The sequence below is a fragment of the Halichondria panicea genome, chromosome 14 (assembly GCF_963675165.1).
Source record: "Halichondria panicea chromosome 14, odHalPani1.1, whole genome shotgun sequence".
Lineage (NCBI taxonomy): Eukaryota > Metazoa > Porifera > Demospongiae > Suberitida > Halichondriidae > Halichondria > Halichondria panicea.
In genome coordinates, this window is record NC_087390.1 from 5157465 (window position 1) to 5180701 (window position 23237).

At 38.7% G+C, this 23237-nt stretch overlaps 4 protein-coding genes across 4 annotated transcripts in view; all 4 read right to left on the minus strand.

Annotated features, from left to right (window-relative positions):
* Positions 1 to 23237, minus strand: part of LOC135347803 (uncharacterized) — a gene marked incomplete in the record, with an annotated part of 825189 nt that overhangs the window by 779000 nt on the left and 22952 nt on the right.
* Positions 575 to 7874, minus strand: LOC135347805 (uncharacterized). Its single transcript, XM_064545869.1, has 23 exons — positions 7616 to 7874; positions 7289 to 7357; positions 7142 to 7216; positions 7007 to 7084; positions 6892 to 6946; positions 6465 to 6779; positions 5919 to 6035; positions 5558 to 5652; positions 5397 to 5483; positions 5200 to 5260; positions 4752 to 5092; positions 4344 to 4631; positions 4138 to 4218; positions 3684 to 3980; positions 3350 to 3578; positions 2962 to 3152; positions 2716 to 2781; positions 2337 to 2529; positions 2084 to 2181; positions 1693 to 1963; positions 1453 to 1552; positions 1112 to 1271; positions 575 to 866 (listed from the first exon to the last, which is right to left on the minus strand). The coding sequence occupies exons 1-23, from the start codon at positions 7829 to 7831 to the stop codon at positions 642 to 644; spliced, it is 3708 nt and encodes a 1235-aa protein (XP_064401939.1). The 5' UTR covers positions 7832 to 7874; the 3' UTR covers positions 575 to 641.
* LOC135347864 (uncharacterized) lies at positions 10925 to 13912 on the minus strand. Its single transcript, XM_064545966.1, has 2 exons — positions 12737 to 13912; positions 10925 to 12678 (listed from the first exon to the last, which is right to left on the minus strand). The coding sequence occupies exons 1-2, from the start codon at positions 13181 to 13183 to the stop codon at positions 11263 to 11265; spliced, it is 1863 nt and encodes a 620-aa protein (XP_064402036.1). The 5' UTR covers positions 13184 to 13912; the 3' UTR covers positions 10925 to 11262.
* On the minus strand, positions 17235 to 21086 carry LOC135347862 (uncharacterized). The gene is made up of 2 exons (XM_064545964.1): positions 19081 to 21086; positions 17235 to 19022 (listed from the first exon to the last, which is right to left on the minus strand). The coding sequence occupies exons 1-2, from the start codon at positions 19525 to 19527 to the stop codon at positions 17568 to 17570; spliced, it is 1902 nt and encodes a 633-aa protein (XP_064402034.1). The 5' UTR covers positions 19528 to 21086; the 3' UTR covers positions 17235 to 17567.

Here is a 23237-nt window from a genome sequence, read left to right on the forward strand (position 1 = left end):
CATAAAGTTTATGATAGATAATCCATGAATTGTAAAAACTCATGATTATTACAAGCAAACAATAATCAACATGATTGCATGCATGCATGCATGTGCATAATTAATGATAATATAGGAAGAATCGCTATATACCCTGATGATTGCTACTATATATAATTATGATTTGTTTCCAGGGAGACAAATCTACCCCTTGTACATGTAAACGACAGTACACGTTTAACAAACATACTACTGTATAGCTCGCTTGCGCATGCGCATCGAGGCATAAAAATGATTGAATGCAAGCCAAAATCTCATTGCATGTGCATAACATCAGCACAAATATATACAGCATAGACTGACACACTATCTACAAGATTCCTAAAGAATCTATAGCGTAAAACCATGCATGCATTGTCCAAACCCTATAATTATATAGCAGACTGCTATGTATATACCGCCATGGAAAATGCTGAGATATGAGCTTGTACACTGCATGTATACTGTAACCAAGCAATGAGATACCCTTCACTTGCTAAAATATTAATTTTACATTAGACCCAATCAAAATCAGCTCTAATTTGAAACAGCGGCATAATTATAATTATAAAACAGCAAGAGAATTGAATGAAATTGTTGTTAGGATTTATAGTTCCACATAATTAGCTATCTATATACAGACCATCCGCATCAGAAGAGATGGCAAACACTGAGGTGTTGACATCAAAGACCTTCAAGCGTTTGGGTGTACCCACATAAGGATTATAGCTGTCCCTCTGAGCAATGGTGGAGTGATTCCCTTCTTCTTCAGCAGGAGGAGGGGAACCTTCAGAGCTACTGCTCATGGAGGCCTTATCGTCTTTGTCATTGTGAGCACAACTTGGAGCCTAAGAAAATGAACAACATTGTTCCTTAATAGCCAACTAAAAATAGTGAGAATTACTATAGGTGTTTGATGACCTTCATATAATTAATACACAATAATTATGTAGACTGTCTTAGAGAAGAGTAGTTATATACAATTACGCGCCAAACCATAAGTGTTTCACCATAAGGAATTATCATGCATGATAATATGCATGTGTGCATGCACTGTCTTCGATCAATGAGCAACATTGATTTAAAGATGTACGTTTGTTTCAGCCTCTAAGCTTCCTTCTTCTGGTACACAGTTGATGAAGTGGGTGTAAGCATTTTTCTCAGACAGTGTTCGCACAAATTTCTTTTTCAGAGCAACAAATGATGGCCTATTTTCAGCCTCTTCCCTCCAACACTCCTTCATTAACTCCTCGCTGTGTATGTGTATGTGGGAGGGGGGGGTGAGTGGTGTTATCTGAGAACTGTTATTCTGAATGCATCAGCGGCCTAAGATATTGTGGATTGATTTATTATTGCAACACCAATATAGTCGTATAATTAAATCCTCTGCACTTAGTTTGTGCTGCAGTATGCATTTTTAATTATGACCATTACATTTCCGGGGGTGTTTTGGTTGGAGACTCAAGTCGACTGCCACTCTCCAAATAGTTCAAGAGTTCAGCGAAACTAGTAATATGTGGATACGGGAAATCACCTGCATAGAAACAGTATAAGCATTTTAATCTATGAGGACCAGGTAACAATGTAGCTTTATTTCGGGAGATCATAACTACTAGGATATGCTTTCTTTAATTGTTTTCAAGCTATATAGTTGCAGGTGTACCATGCACTCACAGAGTGTTGCAATCTCCCAGAGCAACACGCCAAAAGACCACACATCCGAAGCGCTACTGTACACTCCATTTTTCAAAGCCTCAATGGCCATCCACTTCCAAGGCAACTTCACGTTGGTTTGATCGGTCTTGATGTACAGCTCTTGGTCTGATTCAGAAGTGAGGACACGAGACAGTCCAAAATCAGTGATCTTTAGACTTTTGTCATTGCAAACCAGGATGTTACGACAGGCCAAGTCACGATGGACAATGTTTAGACTGCTGATGTAAACCTGCATGCATGCACATGCGTGAGGTAAGCATTATTTAACAACAGTAGAATATAATTATATAAGCAATTTAGTTGTGTCTTATAATAATGGTGTTACTGACTTCTAATTGGCTGCACTCACCATTCCCGACGCAATTTGGAAAGCAAATGAAATAAATTCGTCAGGCTCCACTCTGTCCTGGTAACTCTTGAATAGCAACCCACCATCTACGCTAGGAGCTGCAATCATTATAAGATGTGATAATAAGCATTGCAGTGGTGTTACCCCTGCTAAAGGGTAACACTAAATTAAGGATTCGGATTGTAATTATAGCTATATACATACAAGGTAATTATAGGCGTAACGAAGTGTTAGGTTAGCTTGAATAACTCACCATTATCGTTTTCAATCTCTAAGTGATCATATTCTTGAGTTTCCTTCTCATCAAGGTGATCATAAGTGGTACCATCTGGGGGCGTGGCACGAGCTGGAGTGGGTGTGTCTATGACGAGGCTAGGCAGAGAGGTCATGCATATTCCATTAGACAAGTCGCTGAGGGAAAACAACGTTCCACCTGAATTTTGATCCTAAAAAGGAGAGAGAAATTTTTCTTCAACTAATCACTTATTTGGGAAGCATACAATTGTATAGGTAGCCTCTGTTGAGGGGCAAAATTTGTTCATAATTACATAACCTGGGTGCCTGATATATAATAGTGATATATCATCATGGTGGAGGATTCCACTGTCTAAGAGGTATTTCTTGAAACGTACCTGATAACCAGAGTCGGGTTGTGATATGGTACTGGTAGCTCCACTAAACTTCCTTCTACGCTGCGCCTGTGGAGTGGGAGGTAATGATCATCTGGTATCGCAATTGCAGTAAGAGAGTATAATTATAACCATTACAGGGAGTGGAAACGTTCAACGGTTGCATGAGGGAACACGTAGCTATTCAATGCAACAATAATGGCGTGCCTAAAATGTGATGCTTTCCTCATCACTTACAAAGAAACATACCATTTTCTTGATGGCCTGGAGATAGATCTCCAAGTTTCCATGAGGTACGAACTCAGTAAGCAGACACATTGGTTCCTGAAGGGTCACACATCCCACTAGACCAACCACATACGGATTGCTCCTCTCAGCGATCTTCTTAACCAACTCTATCTCATCCAGAAAGCATTTCTTGTCAGAGCTTTCAGTCGTATCTGGAGAAATGAAACTCATATACACTGTAATAATTATTATCTGTATTCAATATAATTATAGTATTAAGGCAACAATTAATTTGATAACATAGAAGTTTAAAATTGAATTTGAAGAAGGCCGTGGAAGAATCTCTCTGGCCATACAAATGTTATGCACGGGTAAAATTTCGCGACAACGCCAACTTTGGAGAGCTCACTTTTGAGTAGCTTGATGGCCACTGTTTTACAAATACTCCTTTTCATGACCTTCGAAGAAGAGATGGGTCCCTTCACTATTCCTTTGTACACTTTAGAGAAACAGCCGTCTCCTAAATTGTCACCCTCCAGTATCACGTTGCCTCGGGGGATTTCCCACGGGTCAAAAATAGGCAGTGACTTGATGGGCTTGGGACAGATCCCAGTCTCGGGTACCAAATGGGGTGCATCCTGAAGGAAATACAAGGCAATGTGATTACGAGTATTCATGTAATTTTGAAACTATAGACAGTATAAAATTTGACAGTTTACTAAAAACGTAAAAACATTTCTCACACTTAATAATTGCTTTATTAAATTTCTCTTCTTCTTGTGATTCAGACAACACAGACAGGAGAGCCCAACACCAGCGACCATGGCAATCAGTCCCACTGACCCCAGTGTGGTGAATGTCACTATGTATGTTACAGTATTCACAATTGACTCCGGTACCGTACCGCTACCACCGTTACTGCCATTGTTACTGGGGGTGGGTACATGTAGTAGAGTGCAGTTGGTAGATAGGGAGGTGTTTGTGGGTAGGGGGAAGGGGGTAGACCAGTTACTCCAGAGGAACAGATTGCTAACACGAATCTGTGCACGTGAGTTGATAAAATGAAAACAGGTGCATATGTGAGCATTTATTATAATACTCTGTTCAATTGAGTGGATCACAAACACCAAGTTGTCATACGTAGCTGCATGCATGTATACTGGTTTGTTTTAGGTAATAGTCACCTATACACATTACCTGAATGAAGAGACACAGCTGATTGTTTGGTACCACAATGCTGGAGAACTGAGCAATTCTTTGAATGGGGTCCGTTTCATTCTATATAAATTAAACAAGCAAATATTACAATGGCCATTCCTCATAATGAAGATAGGTACATCTAGCACACATTCTTTAAGTAAATGTAAGATAATAGAAACACAGCACTGAGTTTATGGGCTCACATCTCTTTCAATATCTTCCAGGTGGACAATAAGCTCCTCGTTGATAATGTTACTCATTACAGGCTCAGTCAAGATTCTAATCTGCTCTCTTTCAATTCTCCCATACGTCACATTAGGAGACATCCAACTGATGGTGAGATTCTTTCGGATAGGTGACAAGTTTTCTTGCTCTACTGTAATGGTGGCTTGGTCTACCGCACGAGGGGGTAAGGGCTTGGTTGTTATGGAGCAAAATTGCATTGGTGGTAGCAGACGATAAAAGAACTCTTCATTGCGAATGGATTGGATCTGAAAATGGAAAAAAGTTCACATCCAACATTGCACTGTACTATATACACAAGCGTATAGTCAAACAATTCCATTCCTAAGTTCTTAAATAGTACACCCTTCCACTAAATCAAGGCTCACCTCAAAACGAGTATCCACAAGTTCCAGTGGTAATGCATGTACAAAGAACGAGCCAGAAAAATTACTGGTGAGATGATATATAAAACGTCCATTCTCCTTTCCTATTGAATCGGATCCAACAGCTATTTTTTTGGATACCAACGTTCTTCCTGGTCCAGGAATAGAGCTATTGACAGGTTTCACCATGACAAACACATCGGCACGAGATAAACTCTCATGGATAGCAGTGAAATTGTGACCATTAGGAATGATACTCCAGACAGCTAGAACTGAGAATTGACCAGTGTTCTCATTTTGACGAGAGAAGCATCGTAAATCGAGCGTAGGTTTCTCTCCACTAACTGCATGAAGACGAGAGAAGTGTTATACATTAGTTTACTGAATTGAAAAATTCAGGCACATGAATTATCTACCAAAAGTCAACTAGTATACATGCATGCGTACACACCTCTGCTAATGAATTCACGCGGTAGCACTGCAAAGCGCCCTGAGCCGGGTTTTACTTGAACCTAATATAACCAAGAAATTACATCAGTCAAATGAACTGCAAACAATGAACTGCAAACAAAGAGATCTGCAAACAAAGAGATCTGATCATACTTAGCAGCGGTGCATGTGCATGTGATGTATGAGGACACCACTCACAATGATGTTGTATAGGCATCCTCTTAGTGAACCAAACACTGGTCCATCAGTAGCTCTCCTGGCAGCCATCTTAAAGCTGGTAGCATTCTGAAATGTTTTATGTGTAACTATAATAATAATGTGATATCAAACCATCCGAATTAAAGTTGCTAGTAATTTACCTTGTTTGCAGTGTAAAGCTGTAACCTCATACCACAATTGGGTCTGAATGCTGGCTGTTGCAGAAGAATATTGTAGTGTGTAATGTACTCAGAATCTGCATGTAGGTGCATGGCACAGTTGATTTAGTGTGTGCATATGATCGTGAGCATTTATTTTTGGAAACATAAAACTGTCCATTAATTTTGACCAATACTGGGAATTTTCTGGTGGTATTCTAATCATGACCATAATTATACATAATAGTAATGATACAAGTGTATAATTATAGCCAATATGTAATCTCGACAATTAATTGATGTAATATTATTATATAGCTTGAGAATAGGAAATAAAGTGTCCATATTATCAGTTACACTGCACCTGTAGGTTTCTGCCAGTTAAGCGTGATTATAGCCCTAGCCAGACCAGCGAAGCCATCTCGGAAATCCTCACTCACTTGGATAGTCAAATTAGTTGGTTTCCCGGGGAATCTCGTCTCTGCACAAGGGGAGACATTATGATGAAGGATAATATAATTATGAGTATGTTTGGGTGAAGGATTATACTTTACTCCCTAAATTTAGGGAGCAGAAGAAGCCGGTCTTATAGTGTTCAGGCTAACTTGAGATTGTTTGGGTGAAACATAATTTTACCAAAATCCCTCAATGTCCATTTTAAAGGTTAATTTCTACCCAAGGGACATTTGTTAACTCAACAACACATCCTCTATGGCTGCATGGCACACAATAAGGTAGTTTTGTAAAGTCAAAACATGTGGGCAACAACTATAAATACTGATATCCCAATAATTGCGTTACCATGGTGTTTTGACTAACCAGGTACAAGGTACTTTAATGCCATCAACCAAAACATTACAGTTAATCCCCCATGCATCAGAACTATATACTTGCTACGTATCTTTCTTACCTCCATGGACACACACCATTGTAGTGTCAGAGAAACCAAAACCACCCTCTCTAGTAACCAGGCCAACAGAAACAGCAACTGTCGTACAAGCCAGACGACTCAAATCCAAAACACTTGGTGGGACATGATAAAGTAGATACTTGGTCTCAACACTTGCGTTCCCTTGGTACTCTATTTTAATTATCAAAACCGAGACAGTGCTATTCAATGATGGGATGGAACTAATTGAGAAATCGAAAAGTCCAGCTCGAAACAATTCTGGTGATTGTGTAACCTTTTGGAGAGTTGGTGAATCAAGCAGAGAGTGGTCGTCAACTGAGAAAAAGGCAGAATAATATAATATAGGCACTGAACTACATTAATTTATGGGGACCAATAATTAATGCCTGGTTATAAAGTCTGCATGAGCAGACAGACAAAAAGTCACCTGTGTTATCACTGCCATTAGAGATTGAGCAACCTTGTCTGCAATACTCCTCACTCTGTATAAACAATATTAAGTGTATAATTTATGGAGAGAAAACAGCAATTTATTAACGCACACAGGTTCTAGAGCAAGTGGTGTCAGAATATAGCTGACTACACTGATCAGTGCTCTCACACTCCACACAGTCAGTCCTCTGCGGTGAAAGAATTAAGCTTGTTTAAGTTGTGGAATCATTTTTATTAGCACTTACACATTGTCCAGTGCACAAGCTTGAGGTTAAATTCATCGTTGCTTTAATCACACATCCTTGGGTGCAGTCCTCAATCTGTAATTCGAGATGTTACACATGCACATTCAATATACCGGCAATAACACTATCATGTGTCTCTGTTGTTACCTTGGATACATTATCACAATGTAGAAAGGAGGGGTCCACAAATGGTCGTGGAGCAGATACCAGAGAAGCCTGTTAGGTGTGTGGTGGGCAATGGTAGACATATCATCCTGTTTGATCACATTGCAAATCGTAAACAAACTACACGCAATCAGGCTCAAAATCAAGCAGCTGCAAAACAATAACTCTGAAAGAGTTTGATAATAAAGCGTATATATGCCATGGATGTGACATTTTAGCTGTAATAAAACTATGTACCCGTCGAATACACAATTTATCACTTTACCGTCTAGAATTGAACATGATTTTTCACGGCCCTCAGCAACTTACCTCATCAAGTATTTCACTGGAGCATGCAGCAAAGCATCTAGCTTCCACTATAGCCTGAAGCTCATCAGTGTACAGTGCCGCATGCAGCTGCAAGTTTTGGTCAGTGGGGATGTAGCAGCTCTCTTTGTTGCACAGCTCTGAGATTGATGCTGAACTTGAACGCAATAGATACAAAAATACTAGCAATAATGCAACGGTCCTGATTCTTTGCTTCATTTTCACACAGTGATTGGCTTGACATCAATGTCGCGCTACCGCCCGGTTATATACTCTTGAGAATGGGTAAAGATCGTTAACTATGAATTGTTTCAGCCTGGAATCCATACAGTATAATAATTATGGCAAAGGCTTTGCCAACAGGTAACGTTGGTATCAGCATAAATTTATAGTACCAGAGGAGGTTGGTCACGATTGTTAATTAATCTTCTAATTTACTAGGCACAGCTCATGATCATATAGACTGCATACTTATTTCTTAACATTATGATACACACAATCACATAGTCTCGCGGGCCATACTCCACAATCTGATACTACGTATGGTGACTATTGCCAGGTTTTCGTGTACAGTTCTGGAATTTCGGAACGATGGCATTTTAAGAATTTCCACACAAAAATGCAAAAATGTACCGCAAGCATTCAAAAGGGGTGTGGTTTAAAATTGTTCACCATTGCTAAAAGTTGACAAGCTACACTGTACTGAGTCTGTTGGTTGTACAATCAGGCACTCTAAAGGATCAAGACTATCATTGTATTGCTTTCTTAAATATCTAGCTGATGGATAGCTGCAGTCAAGAATGAAAAGAAAGATTAGGGAGACAAAAGTTGGCAAAACTATGGTTTTATTTATTCCAAGCAGAAATAACCATGGCAAGACCTCTTCTCCAGAGTTTAATACTGAACATGAGATAATGTGTGATATGGAAGCAGAAATCAATGCATGCAATAGACAACATTTTCTTGTATTATTTTGCAGCTCTACAGATCTAGATCTACAATTGTTGAGTATGAATCATCTATTGTCTTGATACTGAGTCTATGTTCACATGATAGCTTCTTCCACTTGAGATACTTTCAGTCGCTGTAGAGTATGGTAACTGTGGTTAATTGACAGGATACATTCCACTGCGACACGAAAACCTGGCAATAATCACCATACGTAGTATCAGATTGTGGAGTATGGCCCGCGAGACTAACAATCACAAAGGATGCATGGAGAAATGATGATGTTTACAAACATAAAACATAATTTTTGTAAGTCTGACGACGTTTAGGTAGTGGTGTATTTCCGTCATCTGGTCACTACACAGCTTTTGCACGACCAATCGTAATGAATAACAGTGTCCCTTCCCTCTGTCATTGGCATGCCAAACTTTTCTAAAGGGTCTTGGCAGATCCTCAGATGTTCTGAGTACCCTGGGAAAGCAATTTACGGGTAAGTTTGAATTAGCATATTTCCAAAACTATACAGGTTAGCAAGGAAAAACTTTTCTCAAGGCACATCGGGATCATTAGGCAATATGTAGACCTAAACAATAGTGATGTACAATGCATTGTTAACCAGCAACTCCCCCGCAAACAAATGTACTTACGAATTCTTCTTTTCACACTTTTATGGTAATATTCAAAAATAAACAGCATAATTCTCAACTTAGCTATACCTAAGGCATATTCAATGCTTCCTCTACACTGTGATCACTCTCAAGCAACCATGGCTACTTCCTAGCTCAAGATATCCCCCCACAAAGTTTCATACCTTCAAATTCCCAGCTAAATACATGTAAAATAGTGCTACATGGACCTCTGATGATCAAATAAATTAGGTAAATGTAAACCATACATTTACTATGGATAATGTACATACATACTAGCTCTGCCAGTGTTTACTGCAGTTTTCTTCAGTTTTGCATCTGGCTCGCAATCAATCGCAATCAATATTTGCGGAATGCAACACGCATGGTGTCAGAATCCTCTAGGGCAATACATTGGTCACCTGAGATGTTTCCAATCCCTCCCCTCTACTATCTACTGTGTGTCATAATATAGCAGCCTGCATTGAACTATAGAGCCACATGCATAATTAGATTTACATGCATGCTCCACAAATCATAGATCTAAGCTTATGCACCTGAGTTTCATTTTCATTTTCACAATAATTATGTTGTGTAATGCCTCGGTGCGCATGCGCAAGCAAGGTATACGGTAGTGTTGTGTGCGTGTGTGTGTAGACTGCTACAGTTGCCAAGGATCAATGAAGTGCAAGTAAGAGTTTCTATAGGCTTCTAGTCATGTTTTCAATTCGTGGATTTGCAAAATAATTCTTCATTCTCGAGTTATGCCTAGTTTTGCTTTACTTGGAATATCATTGCAGAAGAGTCTAGTAAAACTTGTTGAGTGTTGCTACTTAGCCTCGATTCAAGGCCGATTAAAATACGTATTTTAATCGGCCTTGAATCGAGGCTAGTTGCTACTCTACTTACTAGACCTATAGCTATTGATAGCTGCAAGAGTGAAAAGTCTGCAAATTCAAGAGATCTAGAGCTACAAAGGCTCTGCTGACTTGCAGCCATTAATTATAGTGAAAAGTCTGTAAATTCAAGAGAGCTGCAAAGGCTCTGCTGACTTGCAGCTCTGCTTGCAGCCTAGCCTCGATCCCAGGCCGCACTTCCCACTCAGACTTGAACTCTTGGCATTGATCGTTTTGAACAAAGATCATTGTCAATTATTACCCACTCTTTGAGTTTCCCTGGATTCTGCATGCCAAAATGTTCAATGATAATTATAATCAATGTGTGTATAACTATTAGTATATGTTATGTAGCTTTAGCACCTCCATGCACCGATGCATCAGCACCCACGGTGCTTTCATTCTATACAGATAGAATAATCGTGAATCGTCAATTTAAGAACCATGGCGGCATTATCTAGTAAGTACTCGAAAAAATGTCTAGCTAAATATAAAGTCCTACGTATAAATCACTAATTTTGTAGTAATTAATAATATTTTGTGCATAATTGTTATAAACAATGGTTAATTAGCGGGGGTGGTCGGTTGCTAGGTAGCGATGACGGTGTCAAGATACCTCTGGGGTCTGTGCTATACCTGTAGGAAATAGTTACAAGTCATTTCAATTTATATATGGTTCATGAGATATGGATTTTTAAAGATATAAATGTGTATTAATGCTGTATTTTAATTAAAACGGGGAAAGGTTAATCTCCTAACACCGAATGAATGTTATTCTTGTTGGCAGAGTTGAGTGCTAGTAACTAGCTAAGCGGCGGAGTCAGCTTAAGATTTGACAAGGATTTAACATTAAACAAGATAGACAAAAGTAACAACTGACAAAACAGAGATCATACATGCACCAAAAACAAGAGAGACGCGCAGGGCCTCTTTACAACAAAGAATCTATTGTTAACACAAAAGGAGGCTCTGCTCCACAGGAAGTAATTAACCTACTTAACATACCTATAACAGAAACCATAGCTACAGTACAAATTAACTAAGTAAACAATGTACACATTAGTCAAGTGCACACACATACACATAATAATGACATAAATCATAAGGGTATATAATTATGAATGCAGTACGTATTAATGTAAACAAACAATGGTAATACAGCTCCATGGCTGATAAGTCACTAGTTGTCAACCAACACCTCTATTTCTGTAGAACCTTCACCTCCCACTGATGGGGGTGAAGTAGCCTCAAGTGAAGCAGCAGAGGATTCTTCTTTTATTGCTGCACCATCTCCTTTTGAATCATCTTCTTTCTGATCATCTTTATCTGCACCATCATCTTTTGGATCATCTTTTTTCTGATCATCTTTATTTCTATCATCTTTTGGATCATCTTTTTTCTGATCATCTTTATTTCTATCATCTTTTGGAGAGGGAACATCTTTTGGAGGGGGATTCTTGATACAAGGAATAATTGTGGTAAAAATTCCTCCCACACTAGTCGCAAGAACTGAAGGAACAATAGGTCCTAGAAAAGCAATTACTCCACGGCTGTTTCTATATTCTTGAATCAGTAAAGTGTATTTGTAGACGAAACTAACAAATACCCCAACACCACCAGCAACGCCAACCATAAGGAAGAAAAGCAAAATTAATGCAATACAAATTTGTTTGCTGGTTTGAAACTTGTGTGCTATTTTCAGACCAGTGGCTAACACTGAAATTAAAGCAAAGAGGCTTGAGAGGTACAAAAACAACAGAGAGCCAGATTCAACCGGTGCAGCTATAACTGCAAAGGATATAAAAACTGAATTGAAGAGAGTAAGTTGAGCAAACAAAGTGATGAATGCTATTGAAGCTAGGTGGAATCCATTCTTAAGCACCAATTTTATCATTAGTTTACGTTCATATTTTTTCAGTCGCGTGTTCAAATGCTGACGAGTTCTCACTTCACTTTCATCATCATCGCTGTGATCATTGCGTTGATCTTCATTCAGTTCATTGTTGTTCAATTGGGTCCTAGTGCCATTCTCTTCTGAATCAATGAAGTAATAATCCGTGTGTCTACAAAGGCAGTTGACATAGTAGCAATCAAGACAAATAGCTTTTTCATTCAATGCAGCTTTTTCAAAGAACTTAAATACAGCTATTGCTATAACTGCCCATACAACATCCAAAATGGGTAAAGCAACAAGAAAACCAATTAAACAGTAAGTTTCGACTCTTACATCCACAAAGTAGGAGCCACTGGATATGGCCAAACTATTGCATGCGTATATCGGTCCAATCAACAGTGTCATTACCACAATCATTGCCCAAACATAATATCTTAAGCGTGACTTGTCATCGTTCATCTTTCTTTTAAAGTCATGGTAAACGCTAATCATTATCAATGGTGCTGCAAATGTAACGGCTATTTCAAGTGCTCCAAAAGAAGCCCACAGAAGGATTCTCAAATTTCGAAAGGGACCTACTTCATCAAATATGCAATAATCACTTAAATCAGAGCCAAACACGTACACGGAGTAACCACTTTCCGTACTTGAGTCAAAGCCATTTGTTTTTTCTATATTACGATGCTTTGCATACGATAGCAGCTGCAAATGAAATAAGGACATAAATAATTACATTAACTAACCAATTAACGACACTTACATTCACTGTCAGATTATTTAGTAGATGGTGATCAGTAAGATTGTTTGGACGACAAATAAAATCTGGATCGCCGCTAATGTCCTTTTCTGAGCGGAAATCACAGATTGGATCGATAGTGACATCAGCATAGCGTAGCTCCACCTGGTACATGGTGAGAGCTAAGAAGTGGAGGAGCTCGCTTCGAATCAGCAGGTTGATCGGTGAGTCCAGCCATCGATAGCGCACCGTCTCATTGGAGCCATTAAAATGGTAAGCAACTTGAACCGAAATGCTTTGTTGTCGATTAGTCGGAAAGAAGGCTTCACTCAAATTCACCACGTTTTGTGGCCACCTAAGAAGAGATGCTTCTAAACGATGGTACTCTCTGTCACCAATACATGTTGAGTTAGCGGAGACAATAGCTACTAGTGCCACCAATAAAGCTTCAACTAGACTAAGACCATGCATCGCTATCTATTCACTGTGCTTTTTGGCAACTTGTAGTGACTATAGCTAGCTTATAGGAATCACCTGTTTTAAGGAGAGCTATGAATATGCTCACAACAGGTAGATCTATACTACAGATGCAATCACTGTGGGTTACATTGTGCATAGTCTTATTGATGTAGTATACCAGTACTACAAACTACAGATGTAATCACAATAGCCTATTGTATTGAGTTGAATAGGTATAGGCAGCAAAACAGTGAAGATGAAACGTACTCTATAAACAACTCGTATAATAATCTAATAGTCTATGAGTCGAGTACCTTTTCACCTAAAATGTATTGTGGATAAACCATGGTTACTATCTTGTTATGTGCGTTAGCTGTGACCTGACTGACCTTTAATTTTTAAAAAATGCAGCCTCCAATACTACTTTACAAACAATATTATTCTGATAGGTAATTGTAATCACCTGTTTTTAAATATGTTCATAGCAGGTAATACTGTACAGAATAAGCTTGTGTGTATATGAAGGGTCTGACAATAATTATAGTTGATGCAAAGTTAGTCCTGTATACAATAATGAATAAGTTGTGATACGAAACAAGTGAAACTAAAAAGGTTGATAGATATAGTATACCATACAGTAATCACAATGGGAAAAACTATATACTCATGCAGGCACTGTAGGCAAATTTTAAGCAAAACAGCATTGAAATTGAAAATTAAACAACTCGAGTTTCTTGTATAATAATTATCATTAATACCATATAGCGGGTAATTTTTGGGGGACAAAATATTCGTGGTTCAGCAATATTGAGACATTTTGTGGATAATATTTTCGTGGTTGCTGCTTGGATTGTAGGTAAAGGCAGGCAAGGTCGCTTCATTCGTGGGTAAAATATTCGTGGTCAGACCTCCAACCACGAAAACCACGAATATTTTGCCCCACGAAAATTACCAGCTATACGGTAGTTGTACCATGGATATCAAGGGTGTATTGGATTTGTACAACCGAGGGTAATTGTATATGTATTTCCCAATCATCGAGTTGTTCTAGTGGAATTTTAATTAGTTGTATGACATCATATTGTGGTTTGTGCGGTTGACTAAAGTTGCAGCGAATATAGACTGTAATATAAGGCACAGCATACAATGGTTGGTGTACCCCATTGCAAGCAGTTACACACACACACACACACACACACTCACACAATACTGTATACCTCGCTTGCGCATGCGCACCAATAATTGTGTAACGTGTATATACATGTTGACATGCATGTTTTAACGTGTATAATTATGCATGTTATGCCTGCAGTCTACCAGAGAGGAGATCCCCCCCCCAATGAGCCAATAAGGCTTGTGAGTGCTAGCGAGGGACATCTGGTATAAATGTGCCTATTATGCCAGCATAATTCTCACCAAAAAAATGTATGTGGGTTATGTCCCGTGGTTTATCTAACACAACATAAGACATGACATTGCTTCTGCACTGTGATTAGTCATTCCGATTTCGGTAATGAGAACAACTCGTTGATTGGCAGTTGACCAGTCCCAATCCCTAGATTGGACTGGTCAGCGAGTCTACTGCTGGGTATGGTGTGTCAAAATTAGGGTGACTGCAAAATTTCAATGAGGGCGTCTTTTCTGCCAGTGAGGGTGCTTGCATGCTAGTGTTGCAAGCGTGCACGTGCGCTAATTGCTAATGCCTCTCACCATGTTTTTGCTTTCGCTCAAAAGTATTAGAGTGTTATAGAAGAGGTAAATAATTTGCAATGTGCTTTGATTGTTTCACAAGAAAGGGGTGTCCACAGTTAATAGTGTATACTGATCGTCATAAATGGCCCGTATATAGACAAACAGTGGGAGCAAACTTTTGAATATAGTCAGTAGTCCGTGAGAATTCAATCACAAAATTCAATCAACGATACTGAAGCAACTGCATGTTATTTAAATGGCCTGTAGCCAAACAGTGGAAGCAAACCTTTGTCAAAGGCACAGAGTATAAGAGAGAATTTAAGTACAGACAGCATAAGACAGTATAGTATATAAACAAGCAGAAAGTATGTAAACTGTAGCCAAACAGTGGGAGCTAGCTAGCAAATCTTTGTCAACTGAAACTGTATAGAAAGAGGCAGAATAATATATTGGCTGAACTAAAATATCTACATTAGGGGGACCAATAATTAATGCCTGCATGATTATAAAATCTGCATGAGCAGACAGTCACCTGTGTTATCACTGCCATTAGTCTAGATTGAGCAACCTTGTCTGCAGTACTCCTCACTCTGTCAGTCTGTATAAACAATATTAAGTATATAATTTATGGAGAGAAAACCGAGGAGAAAACAGCAATTTATTAACGCACACACAGGTTCTAGAGTAGTTGGGCGGAGTCCAACCAACTGCGTGGGAGTTCACGCAGTTGGTTGGACTCCGCCCAACTAGTTCTAGAGCAAGTGGTGTCAGAATACAGCTGACTATACACTGATCATTTTTTCTCTGCACTAGCTTACTATTCTGTCTATTCTGATGATTTAGGCCATGTAAAGTCAATTTGTAGTTTCTCAGGGTATTATTCCGCAAGCGGATTGAGGCATTTGATATACCTTAATGATAATGATATTCATAGAACTTTAATTGAAAACACACCCCTAACTTCCTCAATAAGCGAAAGTGCATAATTAATTTTGGTCATAATTATTTCATGACCAAAACCCATACAAATTTATCGTTTTCTTTTCTTTTTAGTGCCTCTAATTTGAGGTCACGTGATATTTGGAAAGCAGTCAATTTCCTAGCCTCGATTCCAGGCCGCTGAGAAAGGCCACTATTCAAGGGGCTGGAGTCGAGGCTATCTATGGTAATACTGTGTGTCATAATATAGCAGCCTGCATTGAACTATAGAGCCGCATGCATACTTAGATTTACATGCATGCTCCACAAATCATAGATCTAAGCTTATGCACCTGAGTTTCATTTTCATTTTCACATGTTGTGTAATGCCTCGGTGCGCATGCGCAAGCGAGGTATACGGTAGTGTTGTGTGCGTGTGTGTGCTACAGTTGCCAAGGATCAATGAAGTGCAAGTAAGAGTTTCTATAGGCTTCTAGTCATGTTTTCAATTCGTGGATTTGCAAAATAATTCTTCATTCTCGAGTTATGCCTAGTTTTGCTTTACTTGGAATATCATTGTAGAAGAGTCTAGCAAAACTTGTTGAGTGTTGCTACTCTACTTACTAGACGCTATAGCTATTGATAGCTGCAAGAATGAAAAGTCTGCAAATTCAAGGGATCTAGAGCTGCAAAGGCTCTGCTGACTTGCAGCCATTAATTGTAGTGAAAAGTCTGTAAATTCAAGAGAGCTGCAAAGGCTCTGCTGACTTGCAGCTCTGCTTGCAGCCTAGCCTCGATCCCAGGCCGCACTCACTTCAGACTTGAACTCTTGGCATTGATCGTTTTGAACAAAGATCATTGTCAATCATTACCCACTCTTTGAGTTTCCCTGGATTCTGCATGCCAAAATGTTCAATGATAATTATAATCAATGTGTGTATAAAAACTAACTATTAGTATATGTTATGTAGCTTTAGCACCTCCATGCACCGATGTATCAGCACCCACGGTGCTTTCATTCTATACAGATAGAATAATCGTGAATCGTCAATTTAAGAACCATGGCGGCATTATCTAGTAAGTACTTGAAAAAATGTCTAGCGAAATATAAAGTCCTAAGTATAAATCACTAATTTTGTAGTAATTAATAATAGTTTGTGCATAATTGTTATAAACATGGCTAATTAGTGGGGGTGGTCGGTTGCTAGGTAACGATAACGGTGTCAAGATATCTCTGGGGTCTGCGCTACCTGTAGGAAATAGTTACAAGTCATTTCAATTTATATATGGTTCATGAGATATGGATTTTTAAAGATAAATGTGTATTAATTCTGTATTTTAATTAAAACGGGGAAAGGTTAATTTTCTAACACCGAATGAATGTTATTCTTGTTGGCAGAGTTGAGTGCTAGAACTAGCTAAGCGGCGGAGTCAGCTCAAGATTTGACAAGGATTTAACGATAGACAAAAGTAACAACTGACAAAACAGAGATCATACATGCATGCACCAAAAACAAGAGAGACGCGCAGGGCCTCTTTACAACAAAGAATCTATTGTTAACACAAAAGGAGGCTCTGCTCCACAGGAAGTAATTAACCTACTTAACATACCTATAACAGAAACCATAGCTACAGTACAAATTAACTAAGTAAACAATGTACACATTAGTCAAGTGCACACACATACACATAATAATGACATAAATCATAAGGGTATATAATTATGAATGCAGTACGTATTAATGTAAACAAACAATGGTAATACAGCTCCATGGCTGATAAGTCACTAGTTGTTGTCAACCAACACCTCTATTTCTGTAGAACCTTCACCTCCCACTGATGGGGGTGAAGTAGCCTCAAGTGAAGCAGCAGAGGATTCTTCTTTTATTGCTACACCATCTCCTTTTGAATCATCTTCTTTCTGATTATCTTTATCTTTTGTTGCTGCACTATCATCTTTTTTCTGATCATCTTTATTTCTATCATCTTTTGGAGGGGAAACATCTTTTGGAGGAGGATTCTTGATACAAGGAATAATTGTGGTAAAAATTCCTCCCACACTAGTCGCAAGAACTGAAGGAACAATAGGTCCTAGAAAAGCAATTACTCCACGGCTGTTTCTATATTCTTGAATCAGTAAAGTGTATTTGTAGACGAAACTAACAAATACCCCAACACCACCAGCAACGCCAACCATAAGGAAGAAAAGCAAAATTAATGCAATACAAATTTGTTTGCTGGTTTGAAACTTGTGTACTATTTTCAGACCAGTGGCTAACACTGAAATTAAAGCAAAGAGGCTTGAGAGGTACAAAAACAACAGAGAGCCAGATTCAACCGGTGCAGCTATAACTGCAAAGGATATAAAAACTGAATTGAAGAGAGTAAGTTGAGCAAACAAAGTGATGAATGCTATTGAAGCAAGGTGGCATCCATTCTTAAGCACCAATTTTATCATTAGTTTACGTTCATATTTTTTCAGTCGCTTGTTCAAATGCTGACGAGTTTTCACTTCACTTTCATCATCATCGCTGTGATCATTCCGTTGATCTTCATTCAGTCGCGTGTTCAAATGCTGACGAGTTTTCACTTCACTTTCATCATCATCGCTGTGATCATTGCGTTGATCTTCATTCAGTTCATTATTGTTCAAATATTGCGTCCTAGTGCCATTCTCTTCTGAATCAATGAAGTAATAATCCGTGTGTCTACAAAGGCAGTTGACATAGTAGCAATCAAGACAAATAGCTTTTTCATTCAATGCAGCTTTTTCAAAGAATTCAAATACAGCTATTGCTATAACTGCCCATACAAAATCCAAAATGGGTAAAGCAACAAGAAAAACAATTAAACAGTAAGTTTCGACTCTTACATCCACAAAGTAGGAGCCACTGGATATGGCCAAACTATTGCATGCGTATATCGGTCCAATCAACAGTGTCATTACCACAATCATTGCCCAAACATAATATCTTAAGCGTGACTTGTCATCGTTCATCTTTCTTTTAAAGTCATGGTAAACGCTAATCATTATCAATGGTGCTGCAAATGTAACGGCTATTTCAAGTGCTCCAAAAGAAGCCCACAGAAGGATTCTCAAATTTCGAAAGGGACCTACTTCATCAAATATGCAATAATCACTTAAATCAGAGCCAAACACGTACACGGAGTAACCACTTTCCGTACTTGAGTCAAAGCCATTTGTTCTTTCTATATTACGATGCTTTGCATACGATAGCAGCTGCAAATGAAATAAGGACATAAATAATTACATTAACTAACCAATTAACGACACTTACATTCACTGTCAGATTATTTAGTAGATGGTGATCAGTAAGATTGTTTGGACGACAAATAAAATCTGGATCGCCGCTAATGTCCTTTTCTGAGCGGAAATCACAGATTGGATCGATAGTGACATCAGCATAGCGTAGCTCTACCTGGTACATAGTGAGAGCTAAGAAGTGGAGGAGCTCGCTTCGAATCAGCAGGTTGATCGGTGAGTCCAGCCATCGATAGCGCACCGTCTCATTGGAGCCATTAAAATGGTAAGCAACTTGAACTGAAATGCTTTGTTGTCGATTAGTCGGAAAGAAGGCTTCACTCAAATTCACCACGTTTTGCGGCCACCTAAGAAGAGATGCTTCTAAACGATGGTACTCTCTGTCACCAATACATGTTGAGTTAGCGGAGACAATAGCTACTAGTGCCACCAATAGAGCTTCAACTAGACTAAGACCATGCATCGCTATCTATTCACTGTGCTTTTTGGCAACTTGTAGTGACTATAGCTAGCTTATAGGAATCACCTGTTTTTTAAGGAGAGCTATGAATATGCTCACAACAGTATACTACAGATGCAATCACTGTGGGTTACAGTGGATTGCAGTGCACTTGCAACAGAAAATTTCCAAACAGCAAAACAACAATCAGATAAAATTAAAATTATTATGAGAGTACTTTTTTACTTAAACTTTGACTTTATTACAGGTAGAAAGCATAGAGCCAACTAAAATGACAACCACTTTTCTAAACACCCATTGAACCTTGCCCCCTCCCCCCCAAGAACGATTTAACATGCATGACATTTGTACACTGTACATGCAGTCAGTCAAGCATTCTTGAAATGTATTTCATGCATTTCTATGTTCAAGGCTTTTCAAGAATGCTATATCAAAGTATCCATTCTGTGAGGGAGACTAATAGGAGTGCCCTGAGAATATTTATATAATCGCATGGAGGTGTATGACTGAGCACTTTTTGGGCTATTGAATTCCCCCGGGCCCAGCTTGTACATTCAATAAATTTGCTCATACCTGCGTACACCTTTAGGAATAAGCAGATGTTCAATGAGATTCTGCTATTGTAATAAAAGTACAAGCTGACCTTACAATTATTATTGGTAATGAAATTCATATCTGGTGGTTTTGCTGTTTGGCAATTTTCTGTTGCAAGTGCACTGCAATCCACTATGGGGTGTTATCTGTGTCAAAATGACTATGACAATGTACACACGTGTGCATTCATATGCACGTTACAATATGCATGTCAACATGCATATGCACATTTACAGTATTATGCTGCATGGGATGTCAATAATTATGACCTCCGGCAGCATAATTATACACTTACACCCAATAATATGCATATACATGTCCATATAATGTATAGACTGGTTGGCACACATAACATTAATTATGGATGACTCCTCCACAAGACTCCAATTTGAGCTGGAAAAGACGCCGCAATAATTAGTTTGTTAGTAGGTGTGACATCTTTATTGTGCATGCGCGGTAAAAATATAAGCCCACTCCACATGCACCGACACGTGGAGAGTGGGCTTCTAAATATAAAACTCTCTAAATCTGGAGGCGAGAAAGATAAGGAAGAAGATGTACCGACAGTGTATCAGACTCTAAGCTAGCTATAGCTATAGCTGTGATATAAATGGCTGACAAGATTACTTGCGCCAACGAGATAATATAAATTTATTGTGCTCGTCCTATTATAATATAATGAGCACTTGCACTTTGACCCAATGACCACATAATCTAGACTCCACCCTTTCTGCCTACAAAATTACAGTGTAATTACTCTCAATATCCGGATACATGCATATTGTGATGTGTACGTAATGTGTAAGTATACATGCACATGCCATATAATTATTATTGACTTGATAATAATTGTGTAACGTGTAGATACATGTCAACGTGTATATGCATGTTGTATATTATGTTGACATGCATGTTGTAATGTGCATATGCATGTTGACATGCATGTTGTAATGTGCATATGCATGTTGACATGCATATTGTAACGTGCATGCGTGTGTACATTGTCATAGTCATTTTGACACAGATAACACCCCATAGTATGCCAGTACTACAAACTACAGATGTAATCACACTAGCCTATTGTGAATAGGTATACTCAGGTATAGGCAGCATCAGCATTGTGGACAAACCATGGTTACTATCTTGTTATGTGCGGTAGCTGTGACCTGACTGACCTTTAATTTTTTAAAAATGCAGCCACCAATACTACTTTACAAGCAATATTATTCTTGATAGGTAATTGTAATCACCTGTTTTTAAATATGTTCATAGCAGGTAATACTGTACAGAATAAGCTTGTGTGTATATGAAGGGTCTGACAATAATTATAGTTGATGCAAAGTTAGTCCTGTATACAATAATGAATAAGTTGTGATACGAAACAAGTGAAAGTAAAAAGGTTGATAGATATAGTATACCATACAGTAATCACAATGGGAAAAACTATATACTCATGCAGGCACTGTAGGCAAATTTTAAGCAAAACAGCATTGAAATTGAAAATTAAACAACTCGAGTTTCTTGTATAATAATTATCATTAATACCGTATAGCGGGTAATTTTCGGGGGACAAAATATTCGTGGTTCAGCAATATTGAGACATTTCGTGGATAATATTTTCGTGGTTGCTGCTTGGATTGTAGGTAAAGGCAGGCAAGGTCGCTTCATTCGTGGGTAAAATATTCGTGGTCAGACCTCCAACCACGAAAACCACGAATATTTTACCCCACGAAAATTACCAGCTATACGTAGTTGTACCATGGATATCAAGGGTGTATTGGATTTGTACAACCGAGGGCAATTGTATGTATTTCCCAATCATCGAGTTGTTCTAGTGGAATTTTAATTAGTTGTATGACATCATAATATTGTGGTTTGTGCGGTTGACTAAAGTTGCAGTGAATATAGACTGTAATATAAGGCACAGCATACAATGGTTGGTGTACCCCATTGCGAGCAGCTACACACACACACACTCACACAATACTGTATACCTCGCTTGCGCATGCGCACCAATAATTGTGTAACGTGTATATACATGTTGACATGCATGTTTTAACGTGTATAATTATGCATGTTATGCCTGCAGTCTACCAGAGAGGAGATCCCCCCCCAATGAGCCAATAAGGCTTGTGAGTGCTAGCGAGGGACATCTGGTATAAATGTGCCTATTATGCCAGCATAATTCTCACCAAAAAATGTATGTGGGTTATGTCCCGTGGTTTATCTAACACAACATAAGACATGACATTGCTTCTGCACTGTGATTAGTCATTCCGATTTCGGTAATGAGAACAACTCGTTGATTGGCAGTTGACCAGTCCCAATCCCTAGATTGGACTGGTCAGCGAGTCTACTGCTGGGTATGGTGTGTCAAAATTAGGGTGACTGCAAAATTTCAATGAGGGCGTCTTTTCTGCCAGTGAGGGTGCTTGCATGCTAGTGTTGCAAGCGTGCACGTGCGCTAATTGCTAATGCCTCTCACCATGTTTTTGCTTTCGCTCAAAAGTATTAGAGTGTTATAGAAGAGGTAAATAATTTGCAATGTGCTTTGATTGTTTCACAAAAAAGGGGTGTCCACAGTTAATAGTGTATACTGATTGTCATAAATGGCCCGTAGACAAACAGTGGGAGCAAACTTTTGTCAAAATATAGTCAGTAGTCCGTGAGAATTCGAATTCAATCAACGATACTGAAGCAACTGCATGTTATTTAAATGGCCTGTAGCCAAACAGTGGGAGCAAACCTTTGTCAAAGGCACAGAGTATAAGAGAGAATTTAAGCACAGACAGTAGTATAGCAAAGACAGTATAGTATATAAACAAGCAGAAAGTGTGTAAACTGTAGCCAAACAGTGGGAGCTAGCTAGCAAACCTTTGTCAACTGAAACTGTATAGAAAGAGGCAGAATAATATATTGGCACTGAACTAAAATATCTACATTAGGGGGACCAATAATTAATGCCTGCATGGTTATAAAATCTGCATGAGCAGACAGTCACCTGTGTTATCACTGCCATTAGAGATTGAGCAACCTTGTCTGCAGTATACTCCTCACTCTGTATAAACAATATTAAGTATATATTTTATGGAGAGAAAACAGCAATTTTACTGACTATA